General features: G+C 44.8%; 1 protein-coding gene across 1 annotated transcript; it reads left to right on the plus strand.

The window, feature by feature from the left end:
* Positions 1 to 1,220: 1,220 nt before the first annotated feature.
* Positions 1,221 to 16,739, plus strand: LOC142312473 (uncharacterized). Its single transcript, XM_075351417.1, has 3 exons — positions 1,221 to 1,298; positions 1,496 to 1,586; positions 14,875 to 16,739. The coding sequence occupies exon 3, from the start codon at positions 15,141 to 15,143 to the stop codon at positions 16,107 to 16,109; it is 969 nt and encodes a 322-aa protein (XP_075207532.1). The 5' UTR covers positions 1,221 to 1,298; positions 1,496 to 1,586; positions 14,875 to 15,140; the 3' UTR covers positions 16,110 to 16,739.
* The last annotated feature ends 210 nt before the right edge of the window (positions 16,740 to 16,949 follow it).

Here is a 16,949-nt window from a genome sequence, read left to right on the forward strand (position 1 = left end):
CATGTAAAGATATTTTTGTCTGTAGTGCCAGTCTTCTGTGACCAAGAGGCCTACACCGTAGCATGTCTTCATTTTTAAAATTCAAATGCCTATGCGTTGCATGGACCATACTTCCTTGCTCTTTTAAAGCCCTGTGGGTAGGGAAGCTAATAGCTTTGCCAAAACAGTGGTGCTGCACTCTAAAATGTATTTTTGCTGTTTTGGAAACTTTTCACCTCCACCTGCCCCAAAGGTGTTTATCCTGCTTTACATTTGGTCCCCCAGTGAATCCATTGGGGTTCGGTGAACTGAGCCTTGAGATAGGTTTGCTCATCTCTAATTATAACAGCTGAAAATGTCATCAGGACATTATTATTCTCTGCCTGACCTCCTAGATGTATGAAGACCTCTACCACATTGTTGCTTTATACTGGCATCATCACAACTCTAGTAATATTGGAATGTTTTTCTGGTTTGTCTATTGCACAGACTCAGCTTCACTTTTTCTTTCATTTAGGTTTCTACAAGTTTCCTGATTTATCAAGCATGGATGGAGACACGGACAAGATGGCGGAGAGGATATTACACTTCACCCTAGAGATCCTCTTCCGGCTTACTGGAGAGGTGAGAGATTCTGATGACGTCACATTACATCTTTCTTATCTATGGGAATAACAGATGGACAGAACTGGAGAGGTGAGGACTCTGGAAATGTCTGGAGTGAGATTTATTACTGTGTCTCTCCATAACCAGGATTACACAGTAGTGAAGAAGACCTCTAGTGAGCGCTGTCAGGCCCCTGTGTCTGAGGGATGGGGAAGACCCCTGAGCCCAATCACGGGGCCTCCACCTCACCCCCCGATACATGAGGACATCAATGACCAGAAGATCCTGGAACTCACCTACAAGATGATTGAGCTGCTGACTGGAGAGGTGACACTGGTGGGAATTCTGGGACATTATACAGTAACGCTATGAAGGGATCGGGGGTGACGGTATCATTGTATGTGTCAGGTTCCTATAAGGTGTCAGGACGTCACCGTCTATTTCTCCATGGAGGAGTGGGAGTATTTAGAAGGACACAAAGATCTGTACAAGGACGTCATGATGGAGGTTCCCCAGCCCCTCACATCACCAGGTAATAGACAGGACTAAATACACACGGCCTATAATTATCTGTATGTAAGGAATGAATTCAGTCCCTGTATGTGTCTCCTCTAGGTCTATCCAGTAAGAGGACAACACCAGAGACATGTCCCCGTCCTCTTCTCCCACAGGACTGTAAACAAGAAGATCCCGATGTTCCTCAGGATCATCAGGTAGATGGAGAGAAGGGGCAATGAAATCTCCCTATGATGTGTAGACGGCTGTGAAGGTCTTGTGCTCAGTCTTGTTTTATCCTCCAGTATTATATGTGTTATACTTGTGTAATGAGAGCGGTGGAGATGGCAGGATTAGAGCTGATCATAGATGGGACTTCTCCATCTGTCTGTGACTTTTACAATATTTGTTTCAGGGTGAAGATCTGACCCTTATTAATACTACAGAGACATATGTGACGGGTGATGAGCGGTTTAAAGAGGAGATTCCTACATACGACTACCCAGGTGAGTAGTAACCACTAAATACAGAGAAGTCACAGATTCTTCTTATCCCACTTCAACCATCAGTGGTCTTCTTGTCCTTTGGACAGAGAAATATGGAGGATGTGGCTTAGTTGCTTTGTGGTCGGTCGGTGTATATATAATATATATATATATATATATATATATATATATATATATGTATATGTATATGTGTGTGTATATATATATATATATATATATATATATATATATATATATATATATATGTATATGTATATATATATATATATATATGTATATATATATATATATATATATATATACATGTGTATATATATATATATATATATACATGTGTATATATATATACGGGATATAAATAAATAAATGTGGAATTAGAAATGTAATATATATATGAAAGATACAGCTGGAATATGGACAGCACTCTGCCCTATCACTGCATAGGAAGCCTAAAGCAAAATATAGAGACATCTCACACTTCCGCCATCAGTGGTCTTTGGCTTGTACAATTTTGAATCATGGCACACACTTAGAAATGTTCTGAAGCATTCCCTAGTAGGCATTCCACTAAGTATATTGGCCCACTTTGGCCCTGACATACTAGTTAACTTCTAGCAGTCTAGATATCTTGAATCTAGTACCTATGCCTCATGGCATGGCGTAAATTTTTTTTGCCTCATGACTTGAGTTTGTCTCTTCATTGGTTTTGTGACTTGCCTTGGTTTAGTTTTTAATGTTTTGGCTTTGCTTAGTTTAGCCTTTTTACTTGTCGGTTTGGGTTAGCTTTTAGCCTGATGACACGTTGGCCATGTGGCTTTATTCCCAACTATTCCTCCTTTTTGGAGTTTTAGTAAAGTCGATAAAGCCATTGTATGTCCAATCAGTCCTCTTAAGGGCCCGTTACACACGTCGATTTATCGTGCGTTTGCATGTGTGATCGCACCCGCCCCCATCGTTTGTGTGTTACGGACAACTTGTTGCTTGTGTCGCACAAAGTCGGTAACCCCCGTCACGCGCACTTACCTCCCGAACGACCTCGCTGTGGGCGGCGAACATCCTCTTCCTGAAGGGGGAGGGACGTTCGGCATCGCAGCGACGTCACACAGCGGCCGCACAATAGAAGCGGAGATGAGCGGGATATAACATCCCACCCACCTCCTTCCTTCCGCATTGCCGGCGGCCGCAGGTAAGCTGCAGTTCATCGTTCCCGGGGTGTCACACGGAGCGATGTGTGCTGCCTCGGGAACAATGAACAACCGGCACGCAGAAGGACGATCTTTTTTTTTTTTTTTTTGAAAATGAGCGACGTGTCAATGAGCAACGATAAGGTGAGTATTTTTGCTCGTTCACGGTCGCTTGTAGCTGTCACACGCTACGATATGTCAAACGATGCCGGATGTGCGTCACTAACGAGGTGACCCCGACGACATATCGTTAGATATATCATAGCGTGTAACAGGGTCTTAAGTCTGGTGTTGTAAAATAGGCTGGTTGGCATTAGGTGGTTAAATCGTCAATGTCCCAGTCAATTATCCTAGTTTAGAGTTGTAATGTGGGTTATTTGGCATCAAGTTGGTAAACAATCAATGTAACAATGAATCCAGATTAACAGATTTGACTGAGACAATGATGGTTTATCAACATTCAATCCTCGGAGTCTTAGGCGGGCTTTGCACGCTGCGACATCGGTAACAATGTGTTACCGATGCTGCAGTGATAGTCCCGCCCCCGTCGCACGTGCAATATCTAGTGAAAGCTGCCGTAGCGATTATTATCGCTACGGCAGTTTCACACGCACATACCTGCCGTGCGACGTCCCTCTGGCCGGCGACCCGCCTCATTCCTAAGGGGGCGGGTCGTGTGGCGTCACAGCGACGTCACACGGCAGGCGGCCAATTGAAGTGGAGGGGCGGAGATGAGCAGGATGTAAACATCCCGCCCACCTCCGTCCTTCTCATTGCAGCCGGGAGGCAGGTAAGGTGATGTTCCTCGCTCCTGCGGCTTCACACACAGCGATGTGTGCTGCCGCAGGAACGAGGAACAACATCGCACCTGTCGCTGCACCGGCATTATGGAAATGTCGGAGTCTGCAGCGATGATACGATAACGACGCTTTTGCGCTCGTTCATCGTATCAAAAAGGATTTACACGTTGCGATATCGACTGCGACGCCGGATGTGCGTCACTTTCGATTTGACCCCACCGACATCGCACGTGCAATGTCGCAACGTGCAAAGCCGCCCTTAAGGTGGCTTTACACACTGCAACATCGCAAACGACATCGCTGTAACGTCACCGGTTTTGTGACGTTATAGCGACCTCCCCAGCGACATTGCAGTGTGTGAAACACATCAGCGACCTGGCCCCTGCTGTGAAGTTGTGATCGCTACAAATCGTTCAGGACCATTCTTTGGTCCTTTGTTTCCCGCTGTGCAGCAAAGTTTTAGTGTGTAAAGGGGACTTTACAGCGACTTCGTTAGCGACTTCCCTTTCAAAAAGCTGCTTTACAACGTCCCCAATGACTAGCTAGGTCGTTCTGCAGGTCCGGATTGCTGTTGCGTCGTTGGCCAGGTTTGCCTGTTTGACAGCTCACCAGAGACTTTGTAGCGATCCCGGCCAGGTTGGGATCGCTGGTGGGATCGCTAGAAAGTTTCAGTGTGTAAAGGGGCCTTTAAAGTGGGCTTGTTGGCATTAAGTTGGTAAACAATATCAATGTCCAAGTCAAACCTTCTAGTTGGAGTTGGATGACAGACGTGGTCATGCCGGATTAAAGTATTATTTTCCCTGTCAAACACCTTCTATGAGAGTTATCCTTGGTTTAAGATGAACGCTAGTGATGAGCGAGTGTATTCGTTACTCTTCAATATTCGCAGAATAGTACGGTATTCGGGCTATTCGGTATATTGCAAGTAATGGTGTATTCGCCTCGCTGTATTCGTATTTCCCGCCCAGCATGTCTGGCGCCTAATGTGCAGCCACTAAACATGCCCTACCCGCTCATTAGCTTCATCACATATTCATTGCACCCGCTCATTAGGCTCATACATATTCACTGCTTCCCCCGGACACCGGTGGCTGTGATTGGATGCAGTCAGACCTGCCCCCACGCTGAGTGACAACTGTATGTGACATGCCCCACAAGTGCCTGGGGGCACTCGGAACCGGGCCGGTTCTGTCTTGTGGAGGTCACGGCGGCAGGGCCCGACTCCGTGACCCTGGCAGTGTCGTTTTAAATGAGTGGGGGATAGTTACAGGGGTAAGTAGTGACACCACTCGTGGTATGCGGCAAGATATGGGCCGCCGCTGCCATTTAGTTTCCCTGGAGTCGGTGGTGATGCAGAAGAGATGGTTCAGCTCTCCACGGGTAGAGCTTAACCCCAGGGCAGGTGATTGTGTATGATGGAGGAATTAACATTGGGGTGCAGGACTGAAGGCACAGGCAATGAGTCCAGGACACAGCAGAGTGCAGTCACAAGGTGTTTACTCACAGTTGTAAGTTCCAGATTATCACGTCCATACGGTTAAATGCTGCCCTTGGAGTGCTGAGTCCTGTGGTGATGGGATCCAGCCGATCCTGGGTAGTTCGGAGGCCTAAGACTGATGTCCCTTTCTGTATCCCTTTCCCGGTCGTCTTCCTGCACTGGCTTCGCCCTCCTGCACACACAGAGCCCTGAGCCGGTGTCTGCGGACCCTGTTATGGGTGGCTTGTTTGTCCTATCCCTTGGCCCTCTGTGGTCACCTTTTCAATGTATGTATGGGGATGTGGCTTCGGCACTTGAAATTGCCGTAGCCTCTGGTTTGCTAGCTGAGTCTGGTTGTTCTCCACTAGTCTAGGGGCCGGTCCCCTTTGCGGCCTAGTCCCTCCGCAATGGTACAACGGCTGTGGATGCAAGCCCACGGGTGAATTTCTCACTTCCCGTGGCTCTAAGACTCCTTTTTCCTTTCCTTCTACTCTTTTACGGTCTCTTGGGTGAGCTCCTGCAGCCCCAGCCCTCATGACTGGTCTCCTCCACATTTCCTTTGTTCTGCCCTCACTGTTCTTAGTTTCCACCCCCAAACTGCCCCCCCCTCCCCCCAACTGGTTCTGGGACTGTACTCTCCCAAAGAAGCAACTCTCTCTCACCACGGCCTGATGGAGTATAGCTAAATCAGGAGTGTATGTGCGTGCAGTAGTCTGTGACCTCCTCCTTACCAGGGAATGGGGTCCCACACTACTGAGTGAGGTGCAGTACCTCTGTGGCGACTGGACCCTCAGGGGCGCCACATATGACTTCAATCAATCACAGCCACCGGTGGGCGGGTCTATATCGTACAGTATAATGAATAAAAAAAAAACCAACATGGGGTCCCCCCAATTTTGATAACTAGCCAAGATAAAGCCTCACAGCTAAGTGCTGGTATTCGCAGGCTGTGGAGACCCACGTTATTGGGAGCCCCCCCAGCCTAAAAATATCAGCCAGCAGCCGCATGAAATTGCCGCATCCCATAGATGCGACAGTCCTGGGACTTTACCTGGCTCATCCCGATTGCCCTGATCGGGTAATGAGGGGTTAACAACAGCACACAGCTGTCATCAAGCCCAGAATTAGTGATGGAAAGGGGTCTTCTATGAGACTCCCCCCATCACTAATCCTATAAGTAAAAAAAAATATACATACACTGAGAAAAATCCTTTATTTGGAATAAAATACAAAACCACGCTCTTTCACCACTTTATTAACCCCAATAACACTCAAGTCCGACGTAATCCACATGAGGTCCCACGACGGTCCTGGCTCTGCTATATCCGAGCCTGGAGAGACTGAAAACATGCCCAATCTCTCCAGGCTCCTGGAAGCACTGACAAGATGGACCCGGCTAGCAGTAGTGATGTCACTCAGTTCATCGGCGGTCATATATGGGTTCCCACGGTATGACCTCTGGTGACCTGAAGCACTCTTAAAATTCGGGGTCGTGTTGCGCACGCTGCCAGTACTTTAATAGTGACAGTGCCGGCATGGAGGTGCGGGCTGCCCTGCACTCCCCAGACGGCATTGTCAGTATTAAAGTTCAGGGGCTGTGTCCCACTCCCCACCAGAACTTTAACAATCTGCTGTCAGCTGCCTGGTGTGTCTCGGCAGCTCCTCCTGGCAGAGCACACAGCTCTGCCAGGAGGAGCTGCCGTGGACTGAGGTCAGTACATGCTGCGGCGAGCGGTGATCACAGCCAGCTGTGATTGGTTGCAGTCAGACAGCTGTCACTCAGCGTGGGGGCAGGTCTGACAGCAACCAATCATGACCACCGGTGTCCAGAAGCAGTGAATATGTATGAGACTAATGAGCGGGTGCAGTGAATATGTATTTAACCAAGAATCTGCAAAAACATTAGTGCATGCCCTCATCATCTCCCGCCTCGACTACTGCAACCTCCTGCTCTCTGGCCTCCCTTCCAACACTCTTGCACCCCTCCAATCTATCCTAAACTCTGCGGCCCGCTTAATCCACCTCTCCCCTCGCTACTCCCCAGCCTCGCCACTCTGCCAATCCCTTCACTGACTTCCCATCGCCCAACGACTCCAGTTCAAAACATTAACCATGACATACATAGCCATGCACAACCTGTCTCCTCCCTACATCTGTGACCTAGTCTCCCAGTACCTACCTGCACGCAACCTTAGATCCTCACAAGATCTCCTTCTCTGCTCCTCTCTTATCTCCTCTTCCCACAATCGTGTACAAGATTTCTCCCGTGCATCCCCCATACTCTGGAACGCTCTACCTCAGCACATCAGACTCTCCACTACTGTGGAAAGCTTCAAGAGGAACCTCAAGACCCACCTCTTCCAACAAGCCTACAACCTACAATAGCCCTCAGCCCAGTAGACCACTGCGCAACCAGCTCTGTCCTCACCTATTGTACCATCACCCATTCCCTGTAGACTGTGAGCCCTCGCGGGCAGGGTCCTCTCTCCTCCTATACCAGTCTGTCTTGTACTGTTAATGATTGTTGTACGTATACCCTCTTTCACTTGTAAAGCGCCATGGAATAAATGGCGCTATAATAATAAATAATAATAATAATAATAATATGTGAAGAGGCTAATGAGCGGGTAGGGAAGAAGAGAGGCAGCGGGACCAGTGTGACAGCCGCGCCGCGATCGGTGAGTATGAAGCGCTTGGAGAGAGCAAGACCGTGAGAGAATAAGTGGCATAATGCTATGACATCCTCATTCCCAGAAACCATATGTGAGTAAGAAATGCATGCAGGCGTATCCTCCAGGCTCTCCCCATTCAGTTTCATCACTTTCCCATCTATTTCAGCCTTTTTCTCAGGCCCTCAGACCTCTTTGTTGGGTCCAATAGAGAATTACTTGCATTTCCCATTAACTTGCATTATACTCGCTATTCAGAACGAATACGGAAGTATTAGAAAGTACTCGTTACGAGTATAACGATTACGAATTATTACGGTACTCACTCATCTTTAATGAACACCTTTTGGATTGAGGGAAGACAGCTCTGTTTATTACACAACATCAAGTATCTATAAGGTATATTTTGACTTTTTAACTAGTAGTAAATTAGATATTCTCTCTCTGGGGTATTTCCTCTTTTGAAGAAATGGAAAAGGTTGTGTTTTGTTTTTTTTCTAGTTTTTTTTTTTTTTTATAAATCAAGTATTTTTTATTAAAGTTTTTGAAAACAAAACAGGTTATATATCAACTCTGGGGAACGTAGTTCCCTCTAACCCCCCCCCCCCCCCACCCCACCCACCCAAAGAAAAAAATGCCCTCAGGAGAAAAAGTGAATGCAAAATTATTTAATATAGACGTCACCTCACAATATACGGATGTAAGAGGGTTCTTAAATAGACATTGCATATACCAAATCCACTCTAAGCCCTGGTGTCAATACTCAGAAGAGACCTAAACTATATGTTTGTAGCTCTCTAGAAGCAAAGCCGGAGCCGTCAATCCAGGGCGCCCAGATCTTGTCAAACTTTGAGATACAGTCTCTTTTCAGATATATTGCTTTTTCCATATTCATCAGCCAGTTAACTTTTGCTAATGTACTCTGGTATAGAGAATTTGTTCTTTTTCTTACCGTTGACTCTGCAAAAACTCTTACTGTCGCTCTCATTCATTCTCTCCTGGATTATTGTAAATCTTTACTAATTGGTCTCCCTGTTATTAAACTCTCCCCTCTCCAATCCATTCTGAATGCCGCAGCCAGGATCATTTTCCTCCGCAACCGCTTCACTGATGCCTCTGCTCTGTGCCAGTCATTGCACTGGTTGCCTATCCGCTACAGAATCCAACATAAACTTCTCACTCTCACTCACAAAGCTCTCCATGGTTCCGCACCACCCTACATCTCCTCCCTCATCTCTGTCTATCACCCCACCCGAGTCCTCGGTTCTGCTAATTACCTTATCTTTATTACAAGCGGTGTATACCGCACATCTCTTTTCTGCCCTTTCTGGAGCAATCCTCATCATTACTGGTTACTGATTCACACACAGTTTGCTATAGGTGAATTTCCATTCAAAACCTTTTTATAACAGGTCCACTTCCCACCTGGTTTCTTATCCATACTTGAACTTCCTTTGTTCGCTTTTCAACCATCATAAGACAGGTTCTTGAAGAAGGTCCAATCAGCGACCGAAACGTTGAACTGTTTGAAGTTGCAATAAAATTTTTCTTTTTTCACATCAATTGGAGTGCCTGGTGCTTACTTTCCTTCATATGGACTTGGACCCTACCTGAGCACCCATACCCTCACAGAAGTGCCGTGACAATCTCTTACTCCGTTGTGCTAATGACCTAAGACTGACATCCTCAACAGTTCAAACCTCCCACTTTCCATCTTCAAGATTTCTCACGATCTGCGCCTATGCTCTGGAACACACTACCAAGAACAATCCGATCTTTAAGCGGACCCTAAAAACGCATTTCTTTAGACTAGGCTATCACCTCACCTCCCTGATTTAATCTAGTCCCTTTCTGCCCTTCATAAAATTTACTAACAATTCTTGTCCCCTTGTCCTTCTGGTTCCTTCCTCTTCACGTACTTTTTCACACCCTGTACCTGTATAAATTCTGGCTGGCGACCGGTCCATGCAGCTGGTTTTGAATTCCCTATTAAATCGATGGATGAACCATATATAACAAGCTTTTCTCCCCCCATTCACCTTTTGTGCCTCCCCTATTTCCTCATAGACTGTAAGCTTATGAGCGCACCCCTCACTCCTCTTGGTATCTTAATTTTGTTATTTTGTATTGTCTCATATTGTCTGTACATGTCCCCTCTGAATTATAAAGTGCTGCGGAATATGTTGGCGGTTTAGAAATAAAAATTATTATTATTATTATAGTGAGTCTGGTCATCTAACCAATGCTGTGCTATCAGCTTTCTAGCCATGTATAACATTCTAGTCACCGCTGTTTGGTCATACTTGTCCATCACCAGGTCTTCAACATGCCCCAACACGCACACCAGAGGGGACTGGACCACTCCCACTGAATAGACTCTATTAGTAATTTAAATTATTTCTTTCCAAAAAGGGTTAAGTTTGGGGCATAACCACATCATATGGATAAGATCCGCACACTGTGTTTTACACCTGTTACACAGAGGGTTACATCTAAGCCCAATATCGCATAGGAATTTTGGAGTTCTGTATTTTTGGTGTAGTAAGTATATTTGGGATAGTCGGTGAGATTCACTAAGGAACAGGTCCGGCACCCTCTCTAAACTCCATTGATTGACAGTCTTCAATGGGGCCTATAGGTCCCTCCTACTTCTCTTTAGCCTTAGGGGTACTTTGCACACTACGACATCTCAAGTCGATGCTGTGATGCCGAGCGCGATAGTCCCCGCCCCCCATCGCAGCAGCGATATCTTGTGATAGCTGCCGAAGTGAACATTATCGCTACGGCAGCTTCACATGCACTTACCTGCCCTGCAACGTCGCTCTGGCTGGCGACCTGCCTCCTTCCTAAGGGGGCGGGTTGTGTGGCGTCACAGCGACGTCACACGGCAGGCGGCCAATAGAAGCGGAGGGGCGGAGATGAGCAGGACATAAACATCCCGCCCACCTCCGTCCTTCCGCATAGCCGGCGTGAGCCGCGGTGACGCAGGTAAGCTGATGTTCCTCGATCCTGCGGCTTCTCACACAGCGATGTGTGTTACCGCAGGAACGAGGAAGAACATCGTACCGTCGCTGCAGCGAAATTATGAAAATGTCGGACACTACACCGATGATACGATTACGACGCTTTTGCGCTCGTTAATCGTATCAAAAATGCTTTACACACTACGATATCGACAGCGAGGCCGGATGTGCATCACTTTCGATTTTGACCCCACCGACATTGCAGCTGCAATATCGTAGTGTGCAAAGTACCCCTTAGACGGGTATTTTGAAAGTATTAAACCCAAGACTACACAATATAGTACTGAGATTAGGCCTCCCAAGGTTCTAACCTCAGCAATTTTATTTATAATCCAATTTTGAGGAACCCCCTGCTCTAGCTGTATTTCCTCTCCTCGCCATGCAGTCGTAACTGTAAAGTATTTATAAAACTTCTGTTGAGATAGATCAAACTTCCCCTGCACTTCTACAAATTCCTTCAACTCACCATTCTCCCCAATATATGAGTGAATCCCCATATCCCTTTCCTTTCCCACACATTAAATCCTTGCAATTTATACAGATTCGAGATCCATGAGGTAGCCCAAACTGAGGTAAACTGGGAAATACCATGCAGATTCTGAATGAGTCGTATTTTCCACCACAGTTTGAGCAGCAAGAGCAGAGTTTTTTTTGGTGTAGTAAGTATATTTGGGATAGTCGGTGAGATTCACTAAGGGACAGGTCCGGCACCCTCTCTAAAATCCATTGATTGACAGTCTTCAATGCGGCCTATAGGTCCCTCCTACTTCTCTTTAGCCTTAGGGGTACTTTGCACACTACGACATCGCAAGCCGATGCTGCGATGCCGATACTCTCCCCCTGAAGTGCAAATCTTTGTGCCTCTAACGCCCCATATAAGTCCCCTGAGTTAAGAAATTGCTGCAAGAGTAATCATTGTATCCCATCCCCACCCGGATCATTCCAGCCTCTGATATGCTGCAGTTGGGCAGCCATAAAGTACGCCCAGGGATTTGGAGATGCCAGACCTCCCTTCCCCTCACCCCTATGTAGTTGTTCCAGCTTAATTTATGGTGACTTTTTCCACCAGATCAGGTCCCTGAATAGACCATTAATTTTGTGAAAATATCTTTGTGAGATCCACACTGAGGAGTTATGTAATATATACAGTAATTGTGGCATCCAAATCATTTATTTTAAGTAAATTAGTGGATCCCACCACTGACAGCGGCAGCTTAATCCACATACTCAGCTTATTTTGGAAATTTTCCAAAACCGGGATAAGATTTAATTTCTCAGTCGCCCACCTTCCCCGTTATATTAATGCCAAGATAGTTGAACTCCCAAACCACCTTTAACCCAGACCTAGTGTAAACGTGCTCATTGTCTCTATCCCCATCTATCGAAAGTAGTGTCAACTTGTTCCAGTTAATCACTAATCCCGAATAACAGCCAAAGTCACCAATAACATCCATCTTCAGGGAAGATGAGGCCTCTGCTAAATATAATAGGGCATCTTCCACATAAAGGGCAATTTTCTCCTATCGGTACCCTCTGAAACCCCCGAATATCTGCATAAGTTCTAAGACTTATAGCAAGGGGATCAGTGGCCAGTGCGAAGAGTAAAAGGGATAGGAGAAACCCATGACGGGTACCTCAATGCAATTCAAAAGATGCTGATAGCCAGAATGAGGGTGAATGGGGCGGTTATCGGGTTTCCATATAACATTTTAACCCATGAGATGAAATCTGTGCCCAAACCAAATTTATTCATGACCTCCCACAAATATTATTATTATTTTATTATTATTATTATTTATTTATAGAGCACCATTGATTCCATGGTGCTGTACATGAGAAGGGGGTTACATACAGAATACATATACAAGTTACAGTAGACAGACTGTACTGAGGGAAGAGGGCCCTGCCCTTGCGGGCTTACATTCTATAGGATTTTGGGGAGGAGACAGTAGGTGGGGTGTAAGTCGGGCGGCAGCTCCGCACGGTGGTCGGGCGACAGCTCCGCACGGTGGTCGGGCGACAGCTCCGCACGGTGGTCGGGCGACAGCTCCGCACGGTGGTCGGACGGCAGCTCTGCACGGTGGTGAAGCAGTGAGGTCATTGTAGATTATAGGCATTTTTCTGAACAGATGAGTTTTCAGGTTCCGTTTGAAGCTTGCAAGGGTAGCAGATAGTCTGATGTGTTGAGACAGTGAGTTCGAGAAGACTGGAGATGCTCGGGAGAAGTCTTGGAGTCGGTTGCATGAGGAGCAAATGAGAGAGGAGGACAGAAGGAGATCTTGGGAGGACTGGAGGTGGCGTGTTGGAGTGTAGTGGGAGATTAGTTCAGAGATATAGGGAGGAGAAAGATTATGCACAGCTTTGTAGGTCAGTGTTAGTAGTTTGAATTGGATACGGTGGAAGATTGGGAGCCAGTGGAAGGACTTGCAGAGAGGAGAAGCGAGGTGGTATTGAGGAGAGAGGTAGATCAGTCGGGCAGCAGAATTAAGGATGGACTGGAGAGGGGCGAGCGTGTTAGCAGGGAGGGCACAGAGGAGGATGTTACAGTAATTGAGGCGGGAGATTATTAAGGCATGCACTAGCATTTTTGTAGATTGCGAATTGAGGAAAGGACGGATTCTGGAAATATACCCCCATTCTATTGAGTCAAATGCTTTGGCTATGTCCAACGAACATATGATCCTGTCACCTGGGTTATCTACTGGTAACTGAAGATTAACACTAGAACTACTGAGGTAGTCATTTTGACTACTTTGCACTATGTATTTCTATATAGGTGTCACGAGTCCAGTAGTTCTAGTGTTAAGAAATAGCTGTCTGATATTTGTTGCAGTGGACCTAGCTGGCATGAATCCTGACTGATCCATATGTACCACCTTAGTTATTACCTTGCTGAGCCTGGAAGCAAGGACCTTTGCAATGATCTTTATATCAGTAGTCAGGAGCGATATAGGCCGATATGAGTCTGTGAGCAAAGGTCCTTGCCCGGTTTTGGAATTACGACTATAACTGCTTCTTCCATGGACCAGGGCAAAACGTCAAGGACTCCTCGCTAAAAGCCCTCTGGAGAGTGGCAAGCAGGTGTGGTAACAGAACATTCCCAAATTTAATATAAATTTCCATAGGGAACCCATCTAAACCTGGGGACTTGTTATTGGCCATAGACTCCACAGCTAGTTGTATTTTATCTAGTATTATAGGACCGTTTAAATAAGTCCGGTCAGCAGCAAAGATTGTGATTAATTGTCTACGTATGCCTTAGTTTGGCCTTTAGTGCAAAGCACTTTAGTACTGTATACATCTTGATAACATTCTGAAAAGACTGACAATATTTCTGGCGAACTATTGACTATTTTGTCTGTTTTGTCTTTTATGGTGCCTACAAACGAGGTTCCAACCTGAGCCTTTGCAATTAAAGCCAATAGATGACCTGCTTTCTCCCCCTCCTCGGAAAATCGCTGTCTCTTGTTTTTGGCCTTCTATAACATGGGTGTTATACGCTGTTTGTGACCCTTTCCATTCACGGGTTGTGTTGTTTTTAAAATGTTTCTATCGAACCTGTCCCTTTTCGTTATTAAGTGATATGTGCAATGGCTTTTGCTTTTCTTTCTCCTTCTTATTGCCAGAAGACTGATCTGTCAAGCATTTCTACGAGATTCATATTTTGACATTAAGGGGCTTCATTTGATCATAAGTATGTGGTCCATCACTTGATAAAGTGGCTTATTTTGGACCAAGTGCAGTTGTTGGGCCTGACGTCCCTCTTTGAAACCTTAATCTGGTCCTTGTTATGTTAAGCTTACCAGGTTTTGTTCACTTGACTTCTGGTTCAATCAGCATACTGATCCTTAGTGCCAGGCTTTTTGTCCATACTTCATACTGATGTCAGATTACATAGCAAAAAACTGCTGACAGATTCCCTTTAAAGCCATAGCTTCTTTCTACATAACCATTTTACCCTTCAATACTCTGTGCTAAGTCAAAAACTCTTAAATTGTGACTTGTCACAGCTGCCATCATCCATGCATAGATGGACAGCTGACTACAACGACTTTCAATACTTGTGAAAACTTTGATGTAGAAATTGTTTTACAATATCAATATAATACAAAGAATAATTTGAGTTTATTCTTAGTAGATGAATATGCTTGGAGCCAAGAAGGATATCAAACATCTTCAAATTTTAAAGCAAGTCATCGTGGATTCATACATGATACATATGAAGAGTCCTCCATTAACCCGTATGAAAACTCATCTGTTCACAGCAGAGATCTATCATTTAATCCTTTTCTATTGGTCCTATCACCATCGCAGATTGTGAAGCAAAATCAAAGAGTTCAAACAGAAATTAAGCCATATTCATGTTCGGAGTGTGGTAAATGTTTTAAGCGGAAATCAAATATGGTTCGGCATCAAGTAATTCACACAGGGGAGAAACCTTTTTCATGTTCAGTATGTGGAAAATGTTTTAGACAAAAATCAGTTCTAATTGCACATCACAAACTTCACACAGGTGAGAAACCATTTGCATGTTCACAGTGTGGTAAATCTTTTAAAGAAAAGGCAATTTTAGTGGCACATGAAAGAATTCACACAGGGGAGAAGCCATTTTCATGTTCAGAATGTGGGAAAGATTTTGGACAAAAATCAGCTTTGGTTAGGCATCAGAAGACTCACACAGAGGAGATGCCATATTCATGCTCAGAATGTGGGAAATGTTTTAAGTGGAAATTAAGTCTTGTTGAACATGAAAGAATTCACACAGGGGAGAAGCCATTTTCATGTTCAGAATGTGGGAAATGTTTTGCGTATAAATCAAATCTTGCTAAACATCAGATAATTCACACAGGGGAGAAGCCATTTTTATGTTCTAAATGTGGGAAATTTTTTACCCAGAAATCCAGTTTGGTTACGCATCAGAAAAGTCACACAGGAGATAAGCCGTTTTCATGTTCAGAATGTGGGAAGTCTTTTAAGTGGAAACTAAATCTTGTTGAACATCAAAGAATTCACACAGGGGAGAAGCCATATACATGTTCAGAATGTGGGTTATGTTGTAAGAATAAATCAAAATTCCTTATACATCAGAGAATTCACACAGGAGAGAAGCCATTTTCATGTTCAGAATGTGGGAAATGTTTTACCCATAAGTCAAATTTGCTTACACATCAGAGAATTCATACAGGGGAGAAGCCATTTTCTTGTTCAGAATGTGGAAGATCTTTTCATAGGAAGGGAAATTTAGTTTCACATCAAAGAAGTCACACAGGGGAGAAGCCGTATTCATGTTCAGTATGTGGAAAATGTTTTAGTTTGAAACAAATTCTTTTAAGACATCAGAGAAGTCACACAGGAAAGAAACCATTTTGATGTTCACAGTATGGTAAATCTTTTAAACAGAAGGGAAATTAAGTTGCACATCAAATATATCATACAAGATAAAAGCCTTTTTCGTGCTCAGAATGTGGAAATTATTTTATCAAGAAATCACAAGTTATGATAAAACAGATGAGCGAACCTGAATTGTAAAGTTTGGGGTTTATACTGGACACCTAGTGTCCAGTACTCGAACACGGACTTCTCTTGGAAGTCCATGGTCAAGTTCGGAGTATGAATACTGTTCGTATGCTTAATAAAGTGTGTTGAAAGGCTGCAGCGCAGCCTATCAACAAGGTTTACAGCTATGGACACTTCCGCAGCCATCAAAGTCCTGCCTAATGCTGGCAGGGCTGTGAATGGCAGATTGCATTGCCTCATCGGGTCTATAAAGGACCCAGGGACGTGATGCTCAGCACACACTGTCCTCTAAAAGTTTACATAAGCAAAGTCTACCCCTACATATTGTACACTTGCACCCCTTAGTGCCTTTCATGGGGCGCAGGTGCGGGCTGTTATTTTTAGGCTGGGTAGTGCCAAATAACCATGAGGCTTACTAGCCTGATAATATCAGGTAATAGTGTTTAAGCCTTTTCGGAGACAAATCTCACCTCAGAGCTAATACAGTGATTGCAATTTTCACTTTGTTCTAGAAGGATGATTTACGATCTGTTTTATGTTTGTGTTATTTTTACTACGTCATAATTGGTCTCTTTATTGTTTTGTAATCATGAATAATAAAGTTTTCTGATTTGGTGTAATAGCTCTTTGTAGGGTTCTTTTCAATTAATATTTTGGATATTTTCAGTCTCTCAATCCTTTGTGGAGTTTGTT

The sequence above is a fragment of the Anomaloglossus baeobatrachus genome, chromosome 5, assembly GCF_048569485.1.
Source record: "Anomaloglossus baeobatrachus isolate aAnoBae1 chromosome 5, aAnoBae1.hap1, whole genome shotgun sequence".
Lineage (NCBI taxonomy): Eukaryota > Metazoa > Chordata > Amphibia > Anura > Aromobatidae > Anomaloglossus > Anomaloglossus baeobatrachus.